Below are 23,901 nucleotides of genomic sequence, written 5' to 3'. Positions count from 1 at the left end.
TATATACTGGTTCTGTATTAAGCCAACTTCTTTTTTGAACACCTTTCACTGTAGTTTTACCCAATAACAGTTTTGATCAGTTTGCTGTCATCAGTTTGTCGCATCCAGTTAACGTTAGCTGTACCAAAATCTTGAATCTTAGTAACTGTGTTAAGTTTCTCCTTTTCAAAGCAACATTGAATTGGATCATATTATGATTTGTTAGATAAATGTTCCCTTATTGTTAGATTATTAACTAAGTCTGGCTCATTACTCATTCCTAAATCATTAGCCTGTCCTCTTATCCCAACATCAAGGTCAGGAGATGAGGCCATTCAGCCCATCCACATAGTCCCTTCATTGTTGCAACTAATTGTTTAACTGATTCTAGGTTTTTGCCTCCACTGGTCGATCTGGGAGTCCATTCACTTTGGTACTAGGTTGAAACTCTTCAAACACATTTCACGGAAGCTCTAGAAACTGGCAGAGAAAGGAGATCATAGTGGAACCCAAGTCCCACAGGTGAAAGGCCACTGTGCTAAACCTACTGCGCAATCCAATCCATCAACATAAGAACATAAGAATTAGGAACAGGAGTAGGCCATCTAGCCCCTCGAGCCTGCTCCGCCATTCAACAAGATTATGGCTGATCTGGCCGTGGACTCAGCTCCATTTACCCGCCTGCTCCCCATAACCCTTAATTCCCTTATTGGTTAAAAATCTATCTGTGATTTGAATACATTCAATGAGCTAGCCTCAACTGCTTCCTTGGGCAGAGAATTCCACAGATTCACAATCCTCTGGGAGAAGAAATTCCTTCTCAACTCGGTTTTAAATTAGCTCCCCCGTATTTTGAGGCTGTGCCCCCTAGTTCTAGTCTCCCCGACCAGTGGAAATAACCTCACTGCCTCTATCTTGTCTATCCCTTTCATTATTTTAAATGTTTCTATAAGATCACCCCTCATCCTTCTGAACTCCAACGAGTAAAGACCCAGTCTACTCAATCTATCACCATAAGGTAACCTCCTCATCTCCGGAATCAGCCTAGTGAATTGTCTCTGTACCCCCTCCAAAGCTAGTATATCCTCCTTAAGTAAGGTGACCAAAACTGCACGCAGTACTCCAGATGCGGCCTCATCAATACCCTGTACAGTTGCAGCAGGACCTCCCTGCTTTTGTACTCCATCCCTCTTGCAATGAAGGCCAACATTCCATTCGCCTTCCTGATTACCTGCTGCACCTGCAAACTAACCTTTTGGGATTCATGCACAAGGACCCCCAGGTCCCTCTGAACCGCAGCATGTTGTAATTTCTCCCCATTCAAATAATATTCCCTTTTACTCAGGAGAGAGCTTTACTGTAACTCTGTGTTACACTTAGATATGGGTCTAGGAATGCTGATACGAAGTATGTAAAGTAGAAAACAATCTTCGATTCCCAACACTGGTTTCTGGGCTAGTTTCAATCACTGGGAGGCTTTGGAGAGGAAATTTTCAGATTTTCCCCCCTAATTGGGCTTGGGTTTTTTGATGTTTTTCTGCTTATCCCGAGGGAGTAAGAAGTCTTGAACTGATGTATGAGGCATCACAACTCTACAGGACAGGCTAGATGGACCAGATAGCCTATTCCCATCTGATATTTGCATATGTTTGTATGTCTGTATATAATACTGGCTTTCACCATGGTGAACAGAAAATTTCACCAAAAATAAAGTTGAAAATAAAAAGTGTTCTTGAACATTGGATTACAAGAGGAAGCCTCTGTTACCCATTCTGGGCTGCATACTTTGAGGAGTTGGGGAGTTGCACTTTCTGAGAGTGTTTAAGGAGTACTTTTGCTGAGTAAGGTGCCCAATGATGACGATGCAGTGATGTTGTCAAATCTACAAACCCGTTAACTCAAAGTAGTAACCGATTAATAAGTCACATCACTCACCCCGCAGTGGAGAAATGGCTGTAGGTGATATTCAAGATGAATGCTTGCCCCTCTTGTCACCATGTTAATGGGTTATTAGCACATTTAAAATAAACAGGTAACTGTCTCCACTACAATAGTGGACAGGGGAATACTATATAAATGTGAGACACATTTGTCTACTAATATTATCAACAATAATTTCTAGATTACGATGTCTACTTATTAAGACTGTCAAATGGCTGACTTCAAGTGGATCTTTGAGAAAGATTTTTTAAATTCATTCTCGAGATGTGGGTGTCGCTGGCAAAGCCAGCATTAATTGCCCAACCTTAGTTGCCCTGAGATGGAGGTGGTGGGCCTTCTTCTTGAACCACTGGTAGTAGTTAGCTACAACCGGAGTGACTTGCTGGGCCATTTCAGAGGACAGTTAAGAGTGAATGAACTATGTTGGCATGGAACTGGAGACACATATAAGCCAGACCTGATAAGGACAGCAGGTTTAGTTCCCTAAAGGACATTAGTGAACCAGTTGGGTTTTTATGACAATCCGACAGCTTCATGGTCTCTTTTATTGATACCAGGTTTTCATTTCTAGATTTTTTTCCCATTAAATTGAATTCAAATTTTAAAAAGTGATTCCTAGTAGTTGCAAGAATTGAGCCAGAATGAAAACTGATACTGAAATAACATCCTTTTTAATAATGAACATAAAGTATAGAGTGAAACATTGAAGATTCTGGTACTTTCATTTTAGTAGATAAAGAGACGAATGAGAAGACAGATCTCACCAGCTCGGTGAATGTTGAAGTGACCCCCCCAACTGACCCACCGTCCACATCGTCACCGATAGCAGATGCCGAGGATGAAGCCAATCCCACCAAAGACCAAGTACGTGACCCCAAAGGATCCACTCTTCTTCCGTTTCAACTACTCTACATTTAGTCCATTCTGTTCGATGAGTGGAGAGGGAGCAGTGTTAATGGGAGAGGAGAATATTCATCATGGGCCAGTGATAGAGGTTCAGTGTGGGGGTTGGACCAACATGGTCACTATCTCAACACAGTGGCTGTGTCAGTGTGGTGGCAGAACCCTACTGATATTAATACCGAGTTCTTCTTGAGCTAGTTTGCTTTGCTGCTCCTGGTTCAGACTTTTACCTTTGCCATAGAAATGGGCTTATGAAAAACTAGAGGCTGGCCACGGGCGAGAAACTCTCTGGAAAACACCACTTGGTTGATTTGATTGGAAGCAGGCACTTTTTCTAACCTGGGAAATATTGAGAATTCAATTTGAAACTCAACTTTGTCTTTCATAGGAGCAAATCTATGGTTGAATTCTTTCTTGAAATAACACTGGATGAGGGTAGTGTAGCTGATTTAGCATATATGGACTTTCAGAAGGTGTTTGATAAAGTGCCACATAATAGTTAGCAAAATTGAAGCCCATGGGATTAAAGGGGGCAGTGGCTTCCTGGATACAAAATTGGCTAAGGGACAGAAAGCAGAGAGTAGTGGTGAGCGGCTGTTTTTCAGAATGGAGGGAAGTATACCGTGGTGTCCTCCAGAGGTCGGTATTGGGACCACTGCTTTTTTGATATATATTAATGATCTTGACTTGGGAGCACAGAGCATAATTTCAAAGTTTGAAGATAACACAAAGCCTAGAAATGCTGTAAACAGTGGGGATGGTAAGAGACTTCAGGAGATCATAGACAGATTGGTAACAGATGAAATTGAATACAGAGAAGTGTGGTGTATATTGGACCAATCAGCAATGCGGTGTATTGTATCCTTGTTGCTGAATGAACTGGGTTTGGTCTTATCTGACTTATTTGAACTTTGAACAGAAAGCTGTTGAAGTTCAGTCCTTGACTCAGGAGATGTACTGGAGAATTGAGCTCTTCCCTTCCAATATACATACATGCTGCACACCAGGTACCTGGTATGCTCAAAAATCTAATGCTAAACCATAACGTGACTCACAATTCAAACACCTTTTAAACATGAGCAAAATATAGTGAATGCTTTGAATGAATCTTTGCATTTCTGATGTTAAATCATTTGGCATAAGAAAGCAGATGACGTGAAGGATGAAGACGATGGAAAAGACGACGCAAAAGACGACGGTGGTGAAAACGGTGGCGGTGATGGTGGTTCTGATGGTAGCGATGATGATGATGATGATAGTGGCGACAGCGATGAAGATAGTGATGATGACGAGATCAATGAAGAGGAGGATGAGGAGGAAGTCAACGAGGATATACCTTTAAGTCTTGAATGGCCAGACACCCGACGGAAACAGGTCACTTATCTGTGCCTACTACCTATTGTGTTCCCGCTCTGGCTAACGGTGCCCGATGTCCGAAACACAGTAAGTGAGAAAGTATTCTGTAGACAATTAGTCATTAGCAATGCAGCAAGTGATGAGTCTGAAATTTGATCAAGTTCAACATCATAAACCCTAAAAACCCCAAATTAAATTAAATTAAATGGCCCCCAGTTTAAGAGGTTACATTGTGACATACATTATTTTCTTCTTCAACAGGCTTCAAAGAAATACTTCATCGGAAGTTTTCTTGGATCGATTATGTGGATAGGCATTTTTTCATACTTGATGGTGTGGTGGGCCCACCAGGTAGGTGTAGTGTTACTGAAAAGTTACTTGACGCCACACGGATTCAATCTATGGATGTGTGGGCTACGACTGGAATATAAAACCCACACGATTCACAGCTTTAAGTACTGGAACGCTTAACTATATCAATACAGAACGAGTCCTGAATTTGTTTGGTGAGAAATGTTCTCCTTAGAACAGGATTCCCAGAAACTGCATTTTAATATCTGTGCCACTCTCCACCTACTGAATTATTGAGCTGTTCAACATGACAAAGATGAATAGAAACATATTTTGCACAAATATAATTAGATTTGAAAACCCAGAGATCCCCTCAGTTGTGATTTAACACTACAGCAATTGTATTCAGTTTGAAGGAGCACTATATGACAGATAACTAGAAAACATTTATGCTTAGTTAGGGCATTTATACAGGTATATAAATCTTCTGCTTGTATCATTGTATGAAATCTATGAGAAATTTGGGAAAGTGTTCAGAATCCTGTAGAGTCAAATGAGAGAAATGGCTTGGTTCCTTTTATTCCATCCACTGGGAATGAACAAGGGCAGTTCCTCGCATTAGCAGACTTTGCAGTAATTAGTTTGATATGAATAAATGGAAAGGACTTCAGTCCTGTGGAATTCCTTTTGAAATGTTCTCCTCTCTTGAAGGCATTGACTGACTGGGGTATGGGTCTCCAGAAAGTATCGATTCTCACTGGGGTACACAAGAACATACAAAATAGGAGCAGGAGTAAGGCATACGGCCCCTCGAGCCTGCTCCGCCATTTAATACGATCATGGCTGATCCGATCATGGACTCATCCGATCATGGACTCGGGTCCACTTCCCTGCCCGTTCCCCAAAACCCCTCATCGGTTAAGAAACTGTCCATCTCTGTCTTAAATTTATTCAATGTCCCAGCTTCCACAGCTCTCTGAGGCAGCGGATGCCACAGATTTACAACACAGAGAAGAAATTCCTCCTCATCTCAGTTTTAAATGGGCGGCCCCTTATTCTAAGATTATATCCCCTAGTTCTAGTCTCTCTCCATCAGTGGAAACATTCTCTCTGAATCCACCTGCTCAAGCCCCCTCATAATATTATACGTTTCGATAAGATCATCTCTCAATCTTCTGAATTCCAATGAGGAGAGGCCCAAACTACTCAACCTTTCCTCATGGGTCAACCCCCTCATCTCCGGAATCAACCTCGTGAATCTTCTCTGAACTGCCTCCAAAGCAAGTATATCCTTTCGTAAATATGGAAACCAAAACTGCGCGCAGTATTCCAGGTGTGGCCTCACCAATACCCTGTATAACTGTAGAAAGACTTCCCTGCTTTTATACTCCATCCCCTTTGCAATAAAGGCCTTCCTGATCACTTGCTGTACCTGCATACTAATCTTTTGTGTTTCATGCACAAGTACACCCAGGTCCCGCTGTACTGCAGCACTTTGCAATTTTTCTCCATTTAAATAATAACTTGCTCAGAAGGTATTGGCTGTCACTGGGGTACGGGACCCCAGAAGGCATCGACTCTCACTGGGGTATGGGTCCGTAGGTGTTGACACTCACTGGTGTATAGGTCCCCAGAAGATGCTGCATATGGTTCCGTGGATATCAGCAACCCTCCAACACCCTGCTCAAGTGGTGACTTCTGGTGCGAGCCTAAACATTGAGCATCAACTATTTGACAAGGGAGGGCGTCATTGCTAAATCTCTTCCTAATCTCAAAGTCATTGTGTAGTGCATCATCTAGTAGAAATCACTAGAGGAAACTTTGGCTGACATTTCCCAACCAATCCCAGTGGTACTGAGGCAAATTTTAGTGTCCAACTTCAGTCCAGTTGAGAGTAACTAATTCAAACTTGGACCTTTAGTTCTGTATAACGTGCTACAGCAGGCAGTGCATTTACACAGTAAACTGAAACTCTCCACTTGGATCAGAAATCCTTTTCACTCCAGTCAACAGTATGAAGATAGTGAGTTTCTGTGATGTATTTTTTGCAGTCTAGTAGAAGCTCACGGATCATACAGCTATTTCCATTATTACCCAGGTCGGTGAAACGATTGGAATTTCCGAAGAGATAATGGGTTTAACCATCCTCGCTGCGGGCACCTCAATCCCTGACCTCATCACCAGTGTTATCGTCGCTCGCAAAGGTCTGGGGGACATGGCGGTGTCCAGCTCGGTGGGAAGTAACATCTTCGATATCACCGTCGGGCAAGTATTGCTCGCAGTCTGTTGCGATAATGGGGTGAATTTCTGTGGGAGGGGGGTGGGGGAAGAATTTCCGCAGGGGAGGGGTCTCCGTTTACGCCACACTTTGTGGTTTCTGCAGCTCTTCCACTCAAGATACAATTGGACGAACTGAAGATCATCCACAGATATTCACCCCTCCTCCCGCGTCTATATTTTAATGCGTAACCTTTCAAGTTTACTGTTTATCCAACTTCCTGTTAGCCGTGGCTCAGTGAGATCACCCATGCCTTGGAGTCCAAAGGTCGCGAGTTCAAGTCCCACTCCCGCAACTCAGTACAAAATCCAGGCTGACACTCCAGGATAGTGCTGAGGGAGTGCTGCACTTGATTTATCCCTCAACCAACATCACTAAAACAAATGATCTGATTGATGATTGTGAGAGCTAGCTGTGCGCAAATTAGCTGCTGCTTTTCCTGCATTACAATGTTGACAACACTTCAAATGTCCTTCACTGGCTGTAAAGTTCTTTAAAATGTCCTAAGGTCATAAAAGACACTATATAAATGCAAGTTCTTTCTTCCTTTCCGTGCTAAACATAGATCCACAGCAGGCTTCACCTATGCTGCATTGTCCCACTTTCCATGATCCACAGATTAAAAAAAGGGGCCCGATTGAGAGAAAGGAGGTAGAGCACGGATATACAGTCCTAATTCTTCTATTAATGCTCGCTGTTCCACCAGTTTCAAAAGGAATCAATGATTTTAATAGGTTGAAAAGGGCCTAATTGGAAACTTGATGATGTAACTACACACTTCAGAAAGAATTTGAATGCGACAGAAAGATATTTCACACCAATTAAAAAACCAGCACGCACTCTGTGCAGAAACTCAGAGCTGCACCGGTGCTGCAGATGCACGTACAGGGTTAGGTGCTGTCAGAACTATGCTAGCCTCTAAATCGCACAGGTGGGAGGGCACAGTCCTGTTTCAACAGACGTGTTCAGAGTAGTACCTAATCACAGGTTTCCCAATCTGATCAGCTCTCAACCCTGGCTTCACACAATCACTCAGAGCGCTGTCAAGTTAAACAATTGTCTTGAAAATGTCAGTACAACAGGTTACCATCTGAAGCTGATTTAAGAGGCAGATTGGCCCCGCTAGTATCACTGTCACCTCAGAGTCCGAAGGGTTTCGGCTGAAGCCCCATTCCAGGATGTGAGCAAATTAACTAGTTACTGGGTGATGGATTCTAAGCACCCATGGGGGAAGGGGGGGGAGAAGAGAATGTCAGACTCCATCAGCTATGGAAGGGCTTCTGGCTGCCCTTAAGGCAGCACCAAGTAAAATAAAACTCTTATGGCACCTTCATTGGCGGGCAACAAAATGCAGGAATGCAAACTACGGCTGTCCCTTAGTATAGGGAGAGTGGCACGTGAGCAAAATACATTTGTTGTAAAGTCTGACCTTCACTATGGAGGGCCCACTGATTGGCGATGCAGCGTGTTCTCATACCCGGCCTGCTCTGCCCATGGGTACAAATTGAAAAACAATAATATAAAAGGAGCTTCTTAAAGGAGACAGGTAGCTAGACATAGAGGTTTAGGGAGGGAATTCCAGAGCTTAGGGCTAGGCAGCTGAAGGCACGGCCACCAATGGCAGAGCGATGAAAATTGGGCATGCTCAAGGGACCAGAATTGGAGGAGCGCAGAGATCTTGAAGGGTTGTAGGGCTGTAAGTGGTTAGAGAAAGGGAGGGATGAGACCATGAAGGCATTTGAACAAGAGAACTTTAAACCCCTCCCAACCAACCAAAGAACCAGTGACTGCTTTCTAGCCTGTGTGTGCGCGTGTGTGTGTGTGTGTGTGTGTCTTGGAGGTACACAAGCCTGTTTTGGCTTGAACGCGGTCAGCGAGTTGCCAACCCTCACCTCACTCCTTGTTCCCAGCCAAGTTTACCATGCGGGGATTTCAAAGCATAAAGTAATGCTGCTCAACGCCTCCTGGTAGCCTCAGTGCACAGCTCAAGCACTCAATCACTGTTCCCATACACACAACCATCCTCCCTCATACACAATCACATTTACTCATCTTTTAACCTTTTTTCTTCTGTTTGACAGGCTGCCAGTGCCCTGGTTGTTGCATGCTGCCTTTAACAATTTGAAGCCAGTGCAGGTCAGCAGTAATGGCCTGTTCTGTGCCATTGTACTTCTCTTCCTGATGCTGCTGTTCGTGATCATCTCCATTGGCCTCTCCAAGTGGCAGATGAACAAAATCTTGGGCTTCATCATGTTTTGCCTCTACTTTATGTTTTTAATCATCAGCGTAATGCTAGAGGACAGGATCATAGTGTGCCCAGTGTCCATATGAACTTTGACTTTCTATCCTTGACCTATGAGGGGACACTACCAAGGATTGGTTCGATTGAAACTTTGAAACACGCAGAATGTAGGTGCAAGGAAACATTCTAAAGCATCAACCTCATCCCTCCCCAACAATGTCATCATTGCAATTGATTTTATGAATAAATTCAGACCAGAATTGATGAACATTTGCCATAAATGTGACAATTACTGGTGACAATTGGATGCAAACCTGCTGAAAAAGGTAACATTAGTTAAACAGCCACTATTGTCTTGTATTAAAGGTGCTGGTGATATCAGTTTCCAAACATGGATATGGTTAATAGTGCTGAAAAGTCCATTTGCGTATTTCGCTATTCAATTTTTATAAAAAGCATTGAATCAGAAGAAGCCATTCGAACATCAAACCCAGGTGTTCGAACAAACCATGTGAATTCTGCCCGAAATTAAAGTTCATTTTGGAAAAACAGTTGTAAAAAGCATTGTGGAAGTGGTTGGATACATGCTCCTCAGCCAAGACCCTTCCATGAACTGAACTTGATGAAGAAATAGCCCCAAAACAGTGGCAGCTTTCAGTGGCGCTTGGTCATTAATGCACCATTAAAATGACAACAGTGTTTTGGAAAATGGAAACTTAAGGACACCAAATCAGAGGAGACGGACACAACAGTCTTACCTTTGAATCGTTTCAAAGATAGGATCGAGGGAACTGGCAGTTCTGGGATCGCCATCGCAATCCGGGTTATGCTCAGCAGTCTCAATCCATTGCTCAGTGGATCTATCTGTACCGTACAAATTGCCAGTTTAGTATTGACACTACAGCATAGAGGCCAATTAAGGTGTTAACAGACAACCAGTTAAAATAATGAATAAACCAAATTTGCCTGTTTGATAGTCACTTACTCTGATGTCTTTAGTGGTAATCGTACTCGGTGAACAGGGTAATGGCAGGGGTAGAAAATAGAAATGTCAGACTGCTGTAGTAAGGGGATGTTCTGATGGCGACAGATGGTTTGGTGGAGAAGAGAGTTTCACCCGATATCTAAACTGTGCTAAATCTGATCAGGGAGGAATCGTTTCTGATACTGGGTGCCAAAAGGGAAAAACCCATTCCCCACTACGTAATCCTTTCCCTTGATGAATAGAGTCAAGGTTCATTTCCCTCCCTCCAAACCTGCACACAAATTGTATAATTTCTTCCACCCCTCCCAAAAAATTATTCAAACCTACCTAATAAAACTAATTATTGAATGAAGCTCATTTCAGAGATGGTGCTCTCATTTTTCAAGAAGACACCAGCCCCTTTAAACACATTCTAAACTATTTTTATATACAAGGCGAAAGATGACTGCTGTTTGTAAAATCATTGCATTGTTCGTGGTTAATGGGTCACTTCCTGTTGTATGAACTGAACATTATCATCATTGACTTGCATTACGACTGTGTGCTTCATCATGTCTCAGAAGCTGCTTCGTGCTACTTTAGACTTTATTGCTCTCGATTTCTATTTCACGGTATCAACAGGCTGACTGGAACACAGGAACAGGAGGCCATTCAGCCCCCCGAGCCTGTTCCGCCATTCAATTAGAACATGGCTGACTTGTACGTCAACTCTTTCTCCCCACCTTTGCTCCATATCCTTTAATACCCTTACCCAACAATAATCTATCGATCCCAATCTTCAAATTTTTTTAATTGACCCCCCAACATCCACAGCCTTTTGGGCGATTTCCACTACCCTTTGCATGAAAAAGTGCTAGCTCTAATTGTGCCCCCTGGTTCTGGATTCTCCCAAAAGAGGAAACAGCTTCTCTGTATCCATCCTATTGAATTTTCACCTGAGATGATCGATCAATGAGAGCGCTTTTTTCTCTGCAGAGAGTGCCAACCAGCCATCTCGAACAAGGGCTAGTAAACGTGGATAGTTGTGTGTCTAGTGAGTCAGCGATAACTTACTATCCGAGACTCTAGAAAGTGTTGGTACCAACAGGGGAGAAAGCGTCCTCTGATTGCTCTGTGCTACTGACAGCAGGAAGATAGCAAGAAGATGTCCCCTCTATATAGAGACATCATAGAAGTATTCTAAAATACAGCATGTTTATGCACTCTGGATAATAGGGTTTTTCATAGTACTGTCATTTGGGATGGGGCAATAATTGAAATGTATATGGACTCGAGATACTGGGTTGAGAAACTATCAGTTAAAGTATTACTGCCCCATAGTATATGCTGTGCTGGGAAAGACTAAGTATTAGTTACAGAGTTACTGAGCACAGCAAGCAATCAGCATACCGTGTGACTCAGCATAAAAACAAGGCAATCCTTTTAGTGCTTTTTTAAAATTGACTTGTATTTATTGAATTAATATTTTGAGAGAAATAGCACATTGATCATACCATCTGATCTGTGTTTCATAAAACTAATGCAGCAACAGGATTTGTATGTATGTGTGTATAATGAATTTCAAGAGTTCACGGTACATTTTGTTCCAAGATTAAACTGGTTTCAATTGTGTTTAAAATGTTGAATGCATTGTGTGGTTGTAGAAGGCGGCATGGAAACTGAAGGAGGTGGACAGAATGATTGGGTTGTTTTCTTGTAATAAAAATGTTTAATATTTACAAAAGATTTATTAAATCACTGGTAACTTATAGTCAGTTAATAAGTGTGTATTTATAAATATAAGATGGAGATGAGTGGCAGAGAACCTCGCACCACAGCAGACCAAAACTGAACTTGTGACAGTTGACATATTAAAATTAAATGGCAATCGTGGACACAAATGCATGACCAGAAAAGGATGCGTCTATTTGTACTGCCAAAATGGCCACCTCGTCTCTGATTGGCTCTCCAATATCACTGGACCTATTGCTGATTGGTCCCCTTGGAGGATAAGCCACACCCTGAAGTTTCTCTGGAGTGGGTAATTGGAACCGCCCAGCCCAAGTTCTGACTGACTTCGCAAATTGTAACTCGATCCACAGAGGATAGATCTCCGCAAAAGCCACCAAGTTCCAGCTGAAGTCCCTTACCTCAGCACAAGTGCACCCCTCCCCCAGCCGAAGTCCCTTACCCACACCCCCCACACCCATAGATGGGGCATTGTGTACAGATTGGTAACAGGTTTATTGGGTATGAAGTAATAGTGACATTGTCGTGACTTCTGGATTGGAAGAACCTCTATCCCCTCCGATCCTCCACCCCGTGACTTTCTCTTCCGCCCCCCCACCCCCCACTCTCCTGCCCCCCCAGGGCACTCGCTCTCCTCTCTCCTCTCCCCCCCCCGCTCCCAGGCTCTCTCTCTCTCCCCGCCCCCCCCATCGGGCTCTCTCTCTCTTCCCACGGCCCCCCCACATTCCCTCACCCCTGGCTCTCTCTCTTCTACCCCCCCTTTCACCCCGGCTCTCTCTCTTCTCCCCGGCCCCCCCCAGGCTCTCTCTCCCCGCCGCTTCAACATGGTCAGACTGACTGCACTTCCGGTTTCGGGTGGGAGGCTTCGGGGCGGAGTCTCGAGGGGATGCAGGAGCAGAAGGACCGACAAAGGCCAGTAGAAATAGTCAGTTCCACCAGAAAATGGTGATACTAGCAAGTAAGGTGTGACCTGGAAGCGTACACACACACACACACACACACACAATGCGTGAGAAACTTTGAGATTTCTTGATTTGCCCTGTTCCAATCCATAAATGCCACTTGCATAACATCCCCCCTACCCGACCCCAACACCTCATCCATGCCTTTTGGTACCTCCACACTCAGCTATTCCAATGCTCTTCTGCCAGGCCCCCCAAACTCTGCCAGTAAACTTCCGTTCATCCAAATCTCGGCTGCCTACACCCTGCTAATATTGGTGACTCTAATGTCAAAAATATAAAAAGAAATAAAAGGAAAGATTTGCATTTATCATCATCATCATAGGCAGTCCCTTGGAATCCAAGAAGACTTGCTTTCACTCTTGAAAATGAGTCCTTAGGTGGCTGAACAGTCCAATACGAGAACCACAGTCTCTGTCACAGGTGGGACAGATAGTCGTTGAGGGAAAGGGTGGGTGGGACAGGTTTGCCGCACGCTCCTTCCGCTGCCTGCGCTTGTTTTCTGCATGCTCTTGTTGATGAGACTCGAAGTGCTCAGCGCCCTCCCGGATGCACTTCCTCCACTTAAGGCGGTCTTGGGCCAGGGACTCCCAGGTGTCAGTGGGGATGTTGCACTTTATCAGGGAGGCTTTGACGGTGTCCTTGTAACGTTTCCTCTGCCCACCTTTGGCTCGCTTGCCGTAAAGGAGTTCCGAGTAGGAATTACTTTGGGAGTCTCGTGTCTGGCATTTATATAGCGCCTTTCACAACCATCAGACAATCCAAAGCGCATTACAGCCAATTAAGTACTTTCTGAAGTGTAGTCACTGTTGTAATGTAGGAAACGCAGCAGCCAATTTGCACACAGCAAGCTCCCATAAACAGCAATGTGATAATGATCAGCTAGTCTGTTTTTAGTAATGTTGGCCAGGAGACCGGGGCTAACTCCCCTGCTCCTCGTTGAAATAGTGCCGTGAGATCTTTTACGTCCACTTGAGAGAGCAGACGGTTTAACATCTCACCCAAAAGACGGCACCTCCGACAGTGCAGCGCTCTCTCAGTACTGCAGTGTCAATCTACATTTTTGTGCTCAAATCTCTGGATATAACTGAAGACATCACTTCCATGTAAACAGCTTCAAGTCCAACACACCCTGCCTTTGTTAAGCTATGCTGTCTTACTTTTGCAGACCACAGATTAATTCATTAAGAGTTTTAATTTTTTTTTTAAACTTACAGCTGCAGAAAGCACAACATGGTCACCTTAAATTCTTTTCACCAAAAGCACCAGCATAATAAAGATATGAAAAAAACTTTAAATCAAGAACGAACTTCATGTGAAGCTGTACTGAGCAGTGTTCTATTGTTTCAAATACTATTCATACACCCATTCATTTAAAAAAAAAAGAGTAGGTAACTTATTGTGTGGAGACCAGATGATGGTGGCAACTTAACGATATCTAGCATGAAAAGATACCCGAGGCAAAAATTTGCAGAACGAGGAATTGGTCGCTGCTGAGGTTTAATTAGTCAGGGGCATGTGGAGAATATTAATGAGATTCCTCACCTGGGTACCATCGAGAGCCTCGCGGTCTGGGCACCGAGAACCTTTTAAGGAGCAATGTTCGCAGAACGCATCGTAATGTAACACTGGCTACTCTGTAATTATCACCCGGTCACTCACCACACACTGGTTTCCAGTCGATCTTAATTCCCAATCCAGATCACCAATAGTGTTACAATGGACTCTATAGCCACGGCTGACACTTAGAAGTTAGAAGTCAGCTAACAAGTTAGATATTTTGCGAATACAACTTAATGTATAGATTCAGAAATGTGAATGCTAAGGCTTAGTGTTGATTCATTCAAATGCAAATTAGATAGGTTTCTTTCAGAAAATATCATTTTGGGATCCAGTTTCTGAGTAATGTGAGACGTGATGAGAATGAGAAAGGACTAATTAACAATCTTATTGTGCGAGGCCCCTTGGGAAAGAGTGACCATAATATGGTAGAATTCTTTATTAAGATGGAGAGTGACACAGTTAGTTCAGAGACTAGGGTCCTGAACTTAAGGAAAGATAACTTCGATGGTATGAGACGTGAATTGGCTAGAATAGACTGGCGAGTGATACTTAAAGGGTTGATGGTGGAAAGGCAATGGCAGACATTTAGAGATCACATAGATGAACTTCAACAATTGTACATCCCTGTCTGGAATAAAAATGAAACGGAAGGTGGCTCAACCGTGGCTAACAAGGGAAATTAAGGATAGTTGGGACAAAGGGTTTAATTAGGAAGGGGAAAATAGAGTATGAGAGGAAGCTTGCTGGGAACATAAAAACTGACTGCAAAAGCTTCTATAGATATGTGGAGAAAAAGATTAGTGAAAACAAATGTAGGTCCCTTGCAGTCAGATTCAGGTGAATTTATAATGGGGAACAAAGAAATGGCGGACCAGTTAAATAAATACTTTAGTTCTCTCTTCACGAAGGAAGACACAAATAACTTTCCGGAAATACTAGGGGACCGAGGGTCTAGTGAGAAGGAGGAACTGAAGGAAATCCTTATTAGGCAGGAAATTGTGTTAGGGAAATTGATGGGATTGAAGGCCGATAAATCCCCGGAACCGGATAGTCTGCATCCTAGAGTACTTAAGGAAGTAGCCCTAGAAATAGTGGATGCATTGGTGATCATTTTCCAACAGTCTATTGACTCTAGATCAGTTCCTATGGACTGGAGGGTAGCTAATGTAACACCACTTTTTAAAGAGAGGGAGAGAGAAAACGGGTAATTATATACCGGTTAGCCTGACATCAGTAGTGGGGAAAATGTTGGAATCAATTATTAAAGATGAAATAGCAGCACATTTGGAAAGCAGTGGCGGGATCGGTCCAAGTCAGCATGGATTTATGAAAGGGAAATCTTGCTTGACAAATCTTCTAGAATTTTTTGAGGATATAACTGATAGAGTGGACAAGGGCGAACCAGTGGATGTGGTGTATTTGGACTTTCAAAAGGCTTTTGACAAGGTCCCACACAAGAGATTGCTGTGCAAAATTAAAGCACATGGTACTGGGGGTAATGTACTTACGTGGATAAAGAATTGGTTGGCAGACAGGAAACAGAGAGTCGGGATAAACGAGTCCTTTTCAGAATGGCAAGCTATGACTAGTGAGGTGCCGCAGGGCTCAGTGCTGGGATCCCAGCTATTTACAATATATATTAATGATTTGGATGAGGGAATTGAGTTTAATATCTCCAAGTTTGCAGATGACACTAAGCTGGGTGGCGATGTGAGCTGTGAGGAGGATGCTAAAAGGCTGCAGGCTGACTTGGACAGGTTAGGTGAGTGGGCAAACGCGTGGCAGATGCAGTATAATGTGGATAAATGTGAGGTTATCCACTTTGGTGGCAAAAACACGAAGGCAGAATATTATCTGAATGGTGGCAGATTAGGAAAAGGGGAGGTGCAAGAGACCTGGGTGTCATGGTACATCAGTCATTGAAAGTTGGCATGCAGGTACAGCAGGCAGTGAAGACGGCAAATGGTATGTTGGCCTTCATAGCTCGGGGATTTGAGTATAGGAGCACGGAGGTCTTACTGCAGTTGTACAGGGTCTTAGTGAGGCCTCACCTGGAATATTGTGTTCAGTTTTGGTCTCCTAATCTGAGGAAGGATGTTCTTGCTATTGAGGGAGTGCAGCGAAGGTTCACCAGGCTGATTCCTGGGATGGCAGGACTGACATATGAGGAGAGACTGGATCGACTGGGCCTGTATTCACTGGAGTTTAGAAGGATGAGAGGGGATCTCATAGAAATGTATAAAATTCTGACGGGATTGGACAGGTTAGATGCAGGAAGAATGTTCCCGATGTTGGGGAAGTCCAGAACCAGGGGACATAGTCTAAGGATAAGGCGTAAGCCATTTAGGACTGAGATGAGGAGAAACTTCTTCACTCGGAGAGTTGTTAACCTGTGGAATTCCCTACCGCAGAGAGTAGTTGATGCCAGTTCATTGGATATATTCAAGAGGGAGTTAGATATGGCCCTTACGGCTAAAGGGATCAAGGGATATGGAGAGAAAGCAGGAAAGGGATACTGAGGTAAATGATCAGCCATGATCTTATTGAATGGTGGTGCAGGCTCGAAGGCCTACTCCTGCACATATTTTCTATGTTTTTATGTGACTTGTGGTGAGTGCAGCGAGCTCGGGGGGAACCGGTGACTTTGGTCCTGTGGTTCCCAAAGCTCTCCACCAATGGGGATCTTCCTCGCTTCATGTCTGGGTCTGTTATAGACTCATTGATAGAGATTGATTACCATGATTGGTCAACAACCCCATTATCGTTGGATCACAGGACTGTCAGGGTGGTAGAAGACGAACTAGAGGGACCTTGGTCTTTTTTCATCTAGCAATTCCTATATTTATGAATATAGGTCAAACATGACTGAATTAACAAACTCAATGTGTTAATGTACCCATAAGGTTCAACATTCTAATAAATAAAAGTAATGCATTGGCTATGTGTACATGAAATCACCAGTCTTACCGAATGCTCTGACGACAGTTGCTGAAGTCTCCGGAATGGGGCTTGAACCCATGACCCTCCGATTCAAAGGTGAGAGTGCTATCATTGAGCCAAGGCAAACATCAAATGCAGTAGGAACAGGTGATATAACAGGAGCAAGAACTGTGTCTCTGCTTCTTTAATAACCTATTGGAGTATGGAGCAATGCAGAAGTCCTGTTCTTCCATGTGAGGCAACAGCGGGTGATTGTTGGGAGGCAGCTTAGACAGGTTTGGTTGTTGCTCTGCTAACATACCTTGTCTGCGTGCCATCAGATTCTCTTGGAAGGGGCAGGTTTAGAAGTATTTTTGTATAAAATTCTCTATTTTAAAATTCTCTAAACCACGTAAAGAGTTGAACCCTAGACCCTTTGAAGATCTAACTAAAATACACAAAACCGGACCATTTCGTAAAGCGTCACTAAGACGTTAAACAGAAACATTCCAGTTAAAAATATTCTATTAGATATCACGGTAACTTTTCATATTCAGAAACCCAACAGTAACAGATAATTCAAAAAGTGTTATTTAATAAGCTAATAAATACAATTTAACTTTCCCATAGGAAACTGATTTTTAAACATAAAAAAATGAGTTTACACGCACATTATCTTTGATCTCAATCAATGTCCTTTCAGCTAGTACTCAACAGATATATTTTAGACAGACAGCATGGCTCTGACCTTCTAGTAATTCAGCCCCAAGGCCCTTTCACTGGACTGCCTTTTCCATTCCCTTTCAGAACAGGGATTCAGAAGACCTAACGTGACGTATCATCTCTCTATCAGACGTCTAGGTACCACAAAAACTGCAGAGCAACTTCTAAAAGGAACATATTGCACCACATTATATATGTATCAAGCATACTTTGAAGCTGCATCATATAAGTTTATATAATTATAAAGGTAGATAGCATCAAAAGATTTCATTATTTAAATATACAAATACTGAAAAGTACTTTTTATAGGTGAAAAACATGTTAATTTTACACATTTCTCTTCTATGAACATTTATACAATTCAGACTGTAAGTACTTCTAAAAAAGGAACATACGGCTAACAGACTTGATGAGATGCGATGGTAGCCAGGGTCATTATGTACACAGTAGCAGCATATTCTGAAGAGCTGAGCTCTCAATCGTCTATGCAATCTTTCTTGCTAACCTGGCCCAGTAGCACTATATAATACAAAACTATTTAAAATGCCATCTTAATTATATTTACATAACTTTCTATTTGAACTAATTTCCTGTACAATTCCCTGTCTTTTAACCACCGAGGGATTATCACAATTTAACGTCGTCATATTTGGAGAGACCAGGTATTGAGCTTCCACTGCACAGTGCGCACTGTGGTAGTTACGCACTGGTGATATAGCCTGCAGGCAGGGTAACGGCAGTCAGGGTAACGGCAGGCAGGATTCCTACAGGTAGGGTTCACCAAAGATCCGGCGACACTCCATAACACCAGAGCTGGGAGGCCGATCAGAGTTGTGGGTCAGCTTCACTTGGCTGGGAGTTAGCTGATCATATGCCATCTTATATTCTCGGTCAAATGCATCTGGTTGAAATACAGAATGTAGATAACAGGAAGAATATATAAAAATAACATGGTAAAGAATGTCACTATGAAAAATGAAGCAAAAATAATTAAAATGAACACTGTTTCTTACAGCTTATCCTGCAGTTTGAGATATGTATGTTGTCTATTTTACAATCCTGCTCACTCATTTAAAATTACATTTTCTTGCAACTTTCTGTAGCTTTATTTGTTTAAAAAAAATAATGGATTTAATGAGCTATTTGCAGATTCACTGTACCTGCTGTATAATTAGAATGCAAGGCTATCTCTTTGAGATGAGCGTTTGTCTCTGGCAGGATGAAGCAGGGAGCTGCACAGCCGACAAACTGCCCCCTCATACCGTCAGGCACAGATTGACTGACCACACGTCCCTCACCAGAACCCGGGAATGGGGAGCAGAGAGCGAGAGAGAGAGAGAGAGAGAGAGAGAGAGGGAAAGGGAAAAGATGGGACAGCAAAGGCACAGTTTTTGCTCGGCAGGTCATCGTTGACGATACAAAGATGGGAGGAAAAGCAATGTGTGAGGAGGACACAAAAAACCTGCAAAGGGACATACAGGCTAAGTGAGTGGGCAAAGATTTGGCAGATGGAGTATAACGTTGGAAAGTGTGAGGTTATGCACATTGGTAGAAAAAAAAATCGAAGAGCAAGTTATTATTTAAATGGAGAAAAATTGCAAAGTGCTGCAGAACAGCGGGACCTGGTGCATGAAACACAAAAGGTTAGTATGCAGGTACACCAAGTGTTCAGGAAGGCCAATGAAATCTTGGCCTTTATTGCAAAGGGGATGTAGTATAAAAGCAAGGAAGTCTTGCTACAGTTATATAGGATATTGATGAGACCACACCTAGAATACTGCATAGTTTTGGTTTCCATATATAAGACAGGATATACTTGCTTTGGAGGCAGTTCAGAGAAAGTTCACTAGATTGATTCTGGAGATGAGGGGGTTGACTTATGAGGAAAGGTTGAGTAGGTTGGGCCTCTAGTCATTGGAATTCAGAAGAATGAGAGGTGATCTTATCGAAACATATAAGATTATGAGGGGGCTTGACAAGGTGGACGCAGAGAGGATGTTTCCACTGATGGGGAAGACTAGAACTAGGGGGCATAATCTTAGAATAAGGGGCCGCTCATTTAAAACTGATGAGGAGGAATTTCTTCTCTCAGTGGGTTGTAAATCTGTGGAATTCACTGCCTCAGAGAGCTGTGGAAGCTGGGTCATTGAATAAATTTAAGACAGAGAAAGACAGTTTCTTAACCGATAAGGGAATAAAAGGTTATGGGGAACGGACAGGGAAGTGGACCTGAGTCCATGATCGGATCAGCCATGATCGTATTGAATTGCGGAGCAGGCTCGAGGGGCCTTATGGCCTACTCCTGCTGCTATTTCTTATGTTCTTATCACAGGGTGACATTGGTAAGGACAATTTTATCAGTAAATAATCTGTGGCATTCATGGCATCTTATGTAACACAGTGCGTTCCACTTATACGCAACACTGGTTGACAATACTATTCTCTTCAAAACAAACGCATTAAAAGTAATGCACGATTTCCTGATTACAGTGGACAGGAAGTTGTAAGTCTGCGTAGTTCTTTACATAAGTTGAAAGGAATTGCAGGAAATATAGATAAATTAGCCGTGCTGTGACGGTGTCTGGAATCATTTACCCTCCCATTGGGCAGAGTTGATGAAACGAGCTGTTAATCGGAGACTGTTGTCAGCAATCTGCTGTTTTCCCTTTCAGTTCATTCATGACTAAATATTCTACATCAGAGGTTTGTTATCTGACTGGTGAATAAACTGATGAGTATTTTCTCAGGTACATTGACAGGCACTGATGGTGCTTCCTAAGTTCAGACACACATCGGTTAACCTAAACTAATCAGGTCAGCCTATTATAAAAGGATTAACAGCTAGGAATCTATAACTTTTACATGGTGAGTACTGCGAAGCCCTTTGTCCCAGTGGGATCCCAGAGCACTGGATTCTTCCAGTTCGCAATGATCAGTCAGGAAAAATCTTAAAGACTGTAAGAAACATTACCTATATCAATGTTGTCCTTCCCAAGTGCCACAAGTGAGAGGAATAGAATCTCTCTGTATAAACTCCTTCAAAGAAGAAATAAAACAAATTACAATTAAAAAGAAAATCTAATAATAGACATTATCCTGAACCCTATAGCACATCTTGTATAACCAACTGCCTGAGAGGGTGGTGGAGGCAAATTAAATTGTGGCTTTCAAAAGGGAATAGGATAATTATCTGAAGGAAATATACCTGCAGGGCTATGGGGAAAGGGCGGGGGAGTGGGATGAGCTGAAGTGCTCTTGCAGAGAGCTGGCACGGGCTCGACGGGTCGAATGGCCTCCTTCTGTGCTGTAACCGTTCAATGATTCTATGATTCTAGTGTTAAGCATTTCTCTTTTGAACCAATTGAGTCATCAACTCTTAACTTTTTAAATTTGCGGTTTCTGTTTAGCTAGTCTTCACAGTCCTTAGGGTAATGGAATATGCCCACACTTGACAGGCTACAGAAGGACCGGTGCAGATGGGGATTAAGACAAGCATCCCATACACGCACTTATTGCCCAGGTCTACAAATTCACCCAAGCATCTGGGTAAGTTGGAATCAATGGGATTAATGTTTGAAATAGAATTAAATGAATTGGGATGCTTGGAACACTAAACAAGGTACAGTCTGTGATTAATGTGTAAAAGGTGAATTGAGAAAAGTCAAGAGGTGAATAAATATCACTTTGCTCACCTTTGCCGTTTAAAATGTGGTTGGGTGCTCAGCACCTCCAGAATCTTGCTCATTGGTTTATAGAGGTCATTCATCTGAATACTCTTCACAATGCTATCTAGAAAATCTTTGTTAAATAAGTGGTCTTCATCTCTGAGAGTGTGAACAAGGGGATATTTCTTAGCTGCAAGTGGAAAACATTTACTCGTATTAATTCCAAAACTAAAGTCGAATTATTTTGCAACAGGAAATTACAATGTATAATTTCTCCAAAAGCTTTTAATATTTAAAAAAAATCCACTTTGCTCCAGCAGTGATCCTCAGCATTGCTGACTGCAAAGCCGAGATGCAATCCTCACACAATCCATCACAGAAAGACCGCTAACTTCGGCCTCATTTGAAGTATTGCCATTCCACTGAACTTTATTTTACTTTGATTGGAGACAGCAGACCTTCCTCATCGGTGTTGGAAACTACACCCCAAAAATGAAAGGGCTGTGACTCCTGCATTAAGTTCTATTTTTGGAGGTTTCTTTAAAATTTGAAGCAGCTGTGCTTTAGTAAAATCAGATTTGTAACACTGCTAGTTTTCACCACTGCCAGCGTACCTTTTCACTGTTTATATTTCACTTGGTTGTATTGGCATTCAGTGGTACTGGATAATGGTGTATAATGTATTTTGTCTGGGATCAATTTTCAGGAATTTCATCTACATCGAAGCCCACGGGGGAACCAATGACTTCCCATAGCAGGGACGAGGATAATTTGGTCCAAGTTACAATACCCAGACAGCACACAGTAAGGAACAATCAGCTTGAGAAAGTTATTAAAAGGAAAGTTTTACATGTGTGTGTGAGTGCATGTCTCTCTCTCTCGCCTCCCCCACTGTAAACAATACTGCATATAACAAGCTGGACGAATGTCAGTCAGAGTTAAGCCTGGTTTAACTGAAATTGATGAATGTGAGAAATATATATATATTTTCAGTCACTTCTTTCCATCTCTCCATATCTTTACTGAATATCTGTTTACATTTCTGCACACAGCTCATTCTATGTAAATTTTCATTTGGTTTCTCAGAATTGGGAGTTTATTTGTGTTACTCCTGATTTCTTTTTCCATTTTATTTCACTTTTCCTTCCAGTTTTCAGTCCTTTCTCAGTGACCTATAGGACCTGGCTCAGCTCATGAACAAAGGTGATGGGTTCCCCAATGCTTCAGCTGTTTAAGGCAATGAGTAGTTGAGCCATTTAGACCAAGAGGGTCTTGGGTTAGATACCCGGTTTGCGTTGAATTAGCTGATGTCCATCAGGGTACTTTTATACGGTATAGTTGGCCTCAGAGAGCAAAGGAGGGGGGAAAAAAAAATCAGCCGAGGTTTTCACTGTGGATTGTGATCCAGTGATCCTCTTTGGAAGTGTCGGCATGCTGGTCAAGAACAGGATCAGCCTCAGTTGGCGAGTTCCTGCCAAAACACATTATCTAGGCTGACACATGAAGAACAAACACTTGGGTTAGCTAATGGAGTTATATCCCAACAGGAAATTAATGCTTTCAGGAGAGGAAAAGGAGAGAGGGCAATGAAGAGTAGTGTAAAGGGGGAAAAGGAGCAGGTGCACGAATATCGCTACCCATGATGCAAGGACCCATCCACCAGTGGAGTATTTACACTGATTTAAACTTTACCAATGTTCAAAATGTTTACGAATCATCAAAATTCTGTTTTGTGGTCCTTACACAGAATGAGGCGTGTGGTGACTAGTTACACAGTACACAAGCTATTGCAGACACTGACTGAAGGGCAGCTCAATGATCGCAGCAAAAGTTGGATATGTTCATATTCTTGACAAAATTAGATTTCTAGAAGATTTGCTTCGATGTATTTTGAAACATTCACGTTATGTTTGTAAAATCTGTGCAGTTTAAAAGCTGTAGATGGTAATGAAATTAGAAACACAGCAATTCACTCAGTGGCACAGATTTCATCATGAAATAGGAAAACATAGCAGTTAAACTAGAAAATCAACAAAAAAATAATTACTGGCAAGCATTTTCTCTAAAAATAATGAAACTTCTATTTAAAAGATAATGGGTAAATTGAACTAGTGCTGACAAAAGATGAAGAACAAATATGACACTCACTCTCAAATAACAGAGTGTAATTAAGACCTGTGAAGACAGAGAAAGGTTGGTTAGCCGCATTAAGAACAGATAGACTTCAGAAACCAACTGCACTCGAGCAGCTGCTTATTCAAACTTGAACTTCGCCTTTTTTCAACACAATTCCTTTAGATACACTGGCACAAAGCTTACTTCCCAATCAATAGGCTGTGAAGGTGACTTGTTCTCAAATCTTACCC

General features: G+C 42.4%; 2 protein-coding genes across 12 annotated transcripts in view; one reads left to right on the top strand and one right to left on the bottom strand.

Annotated features, from left to right (window-relative positions):
- The window catches only part of slc24a1 (solute carrier family 24 member 1), a 40,203-nt gene extending 31,119 nt beyond the window's left edge, over nucleotides 1–9,084 (top strand). Inside the window, exons 5-9 of the mRNA XM_070859124.1 lie at nucleotides 2,651–2,784; nucleotides 3,985–4,266; nucleotides 4,441–4,530; nucleotides 6,569–6,735; nucleotides 8,830–9,084. Coding sequence (XP_070715225.1) covers nucleotides 2,651–2,784; nucleotides 3,985–4,266; nucleotides 4,441–4,530; nucleotides 6,569–6,735; nucleotides 8,830–9,079 — 923 coding nt within the window. The 3' untranslated portion in view covers nucleotides 9,080–9,084. The remainder of the gene's footprint in view (nucleotides 1–2,650; nucleotides 2,785–3,984; nucleotides 4,267–4,440; nucleotides 4,531–6,568; nucleotides 6,736–8,829) is intronic.
- An 8,641-nt stretch (nucleotides 9,085–17,725) lies between these two features.
- dennd4a (DENN/MADD domain containing 4A) overlaps nucleotides 17,726–23,901 on the bottom strand; it is a 137,735-nt gene continuing 131,559 nt past the window's right edge. For 9 of the 11 annotated variants that reach the window (XM_070858601.1, XM_070858600.1, XM_070858606.1 and 6 more), the window contains 4 exons: nucleotides 23,684–23,710; nucleotides 21,563–21,725; nucleotides 20,842–20,906; nucleotides 17,726–18,771 (listed from right to left, as the gene is read on the bottom strand). In XM_070858601.1, coding sequence (XP_070714702.1) covers nucleotides 18,635–18,771; nucleotides 20,842–20,906; nucleotides 21,563–21,725; nucleotides 23,684–23,710 — 392 coding nt within the window. In that variant the 3' untranslated portion in view covers nucleotides 17,726–18,634. The remainder of the gene's footprint in view (nucleotides 18,772–20,841; nucleotides 20,907–21,562; nucleotides 21,726–23,683; nucleotides 23,711–23,901) is intronic. The other 2 variants (XM_070858608.1, XM_070858610.1) reach the window with 1 other exon arrangement.

The sequence above is a fragment of the Pristiophorus japonicus genome, chromosome 17 (genome assembly GCF_044704955.1).
Source record: "Pristiophorus japonicus isolate sPriJap1 chromosome 17, sPriJap1.hap1, whole genome shotgun sequence".
NCBI lineage: Eukaryota > Metazoa > Chordata > Chondrichthyes > Pristiophoridae > Pristiophorus > Pristiophorus japonicus.
This window is presented reverse-complemented; position numbering and strand designations above follow the sequence as displayed.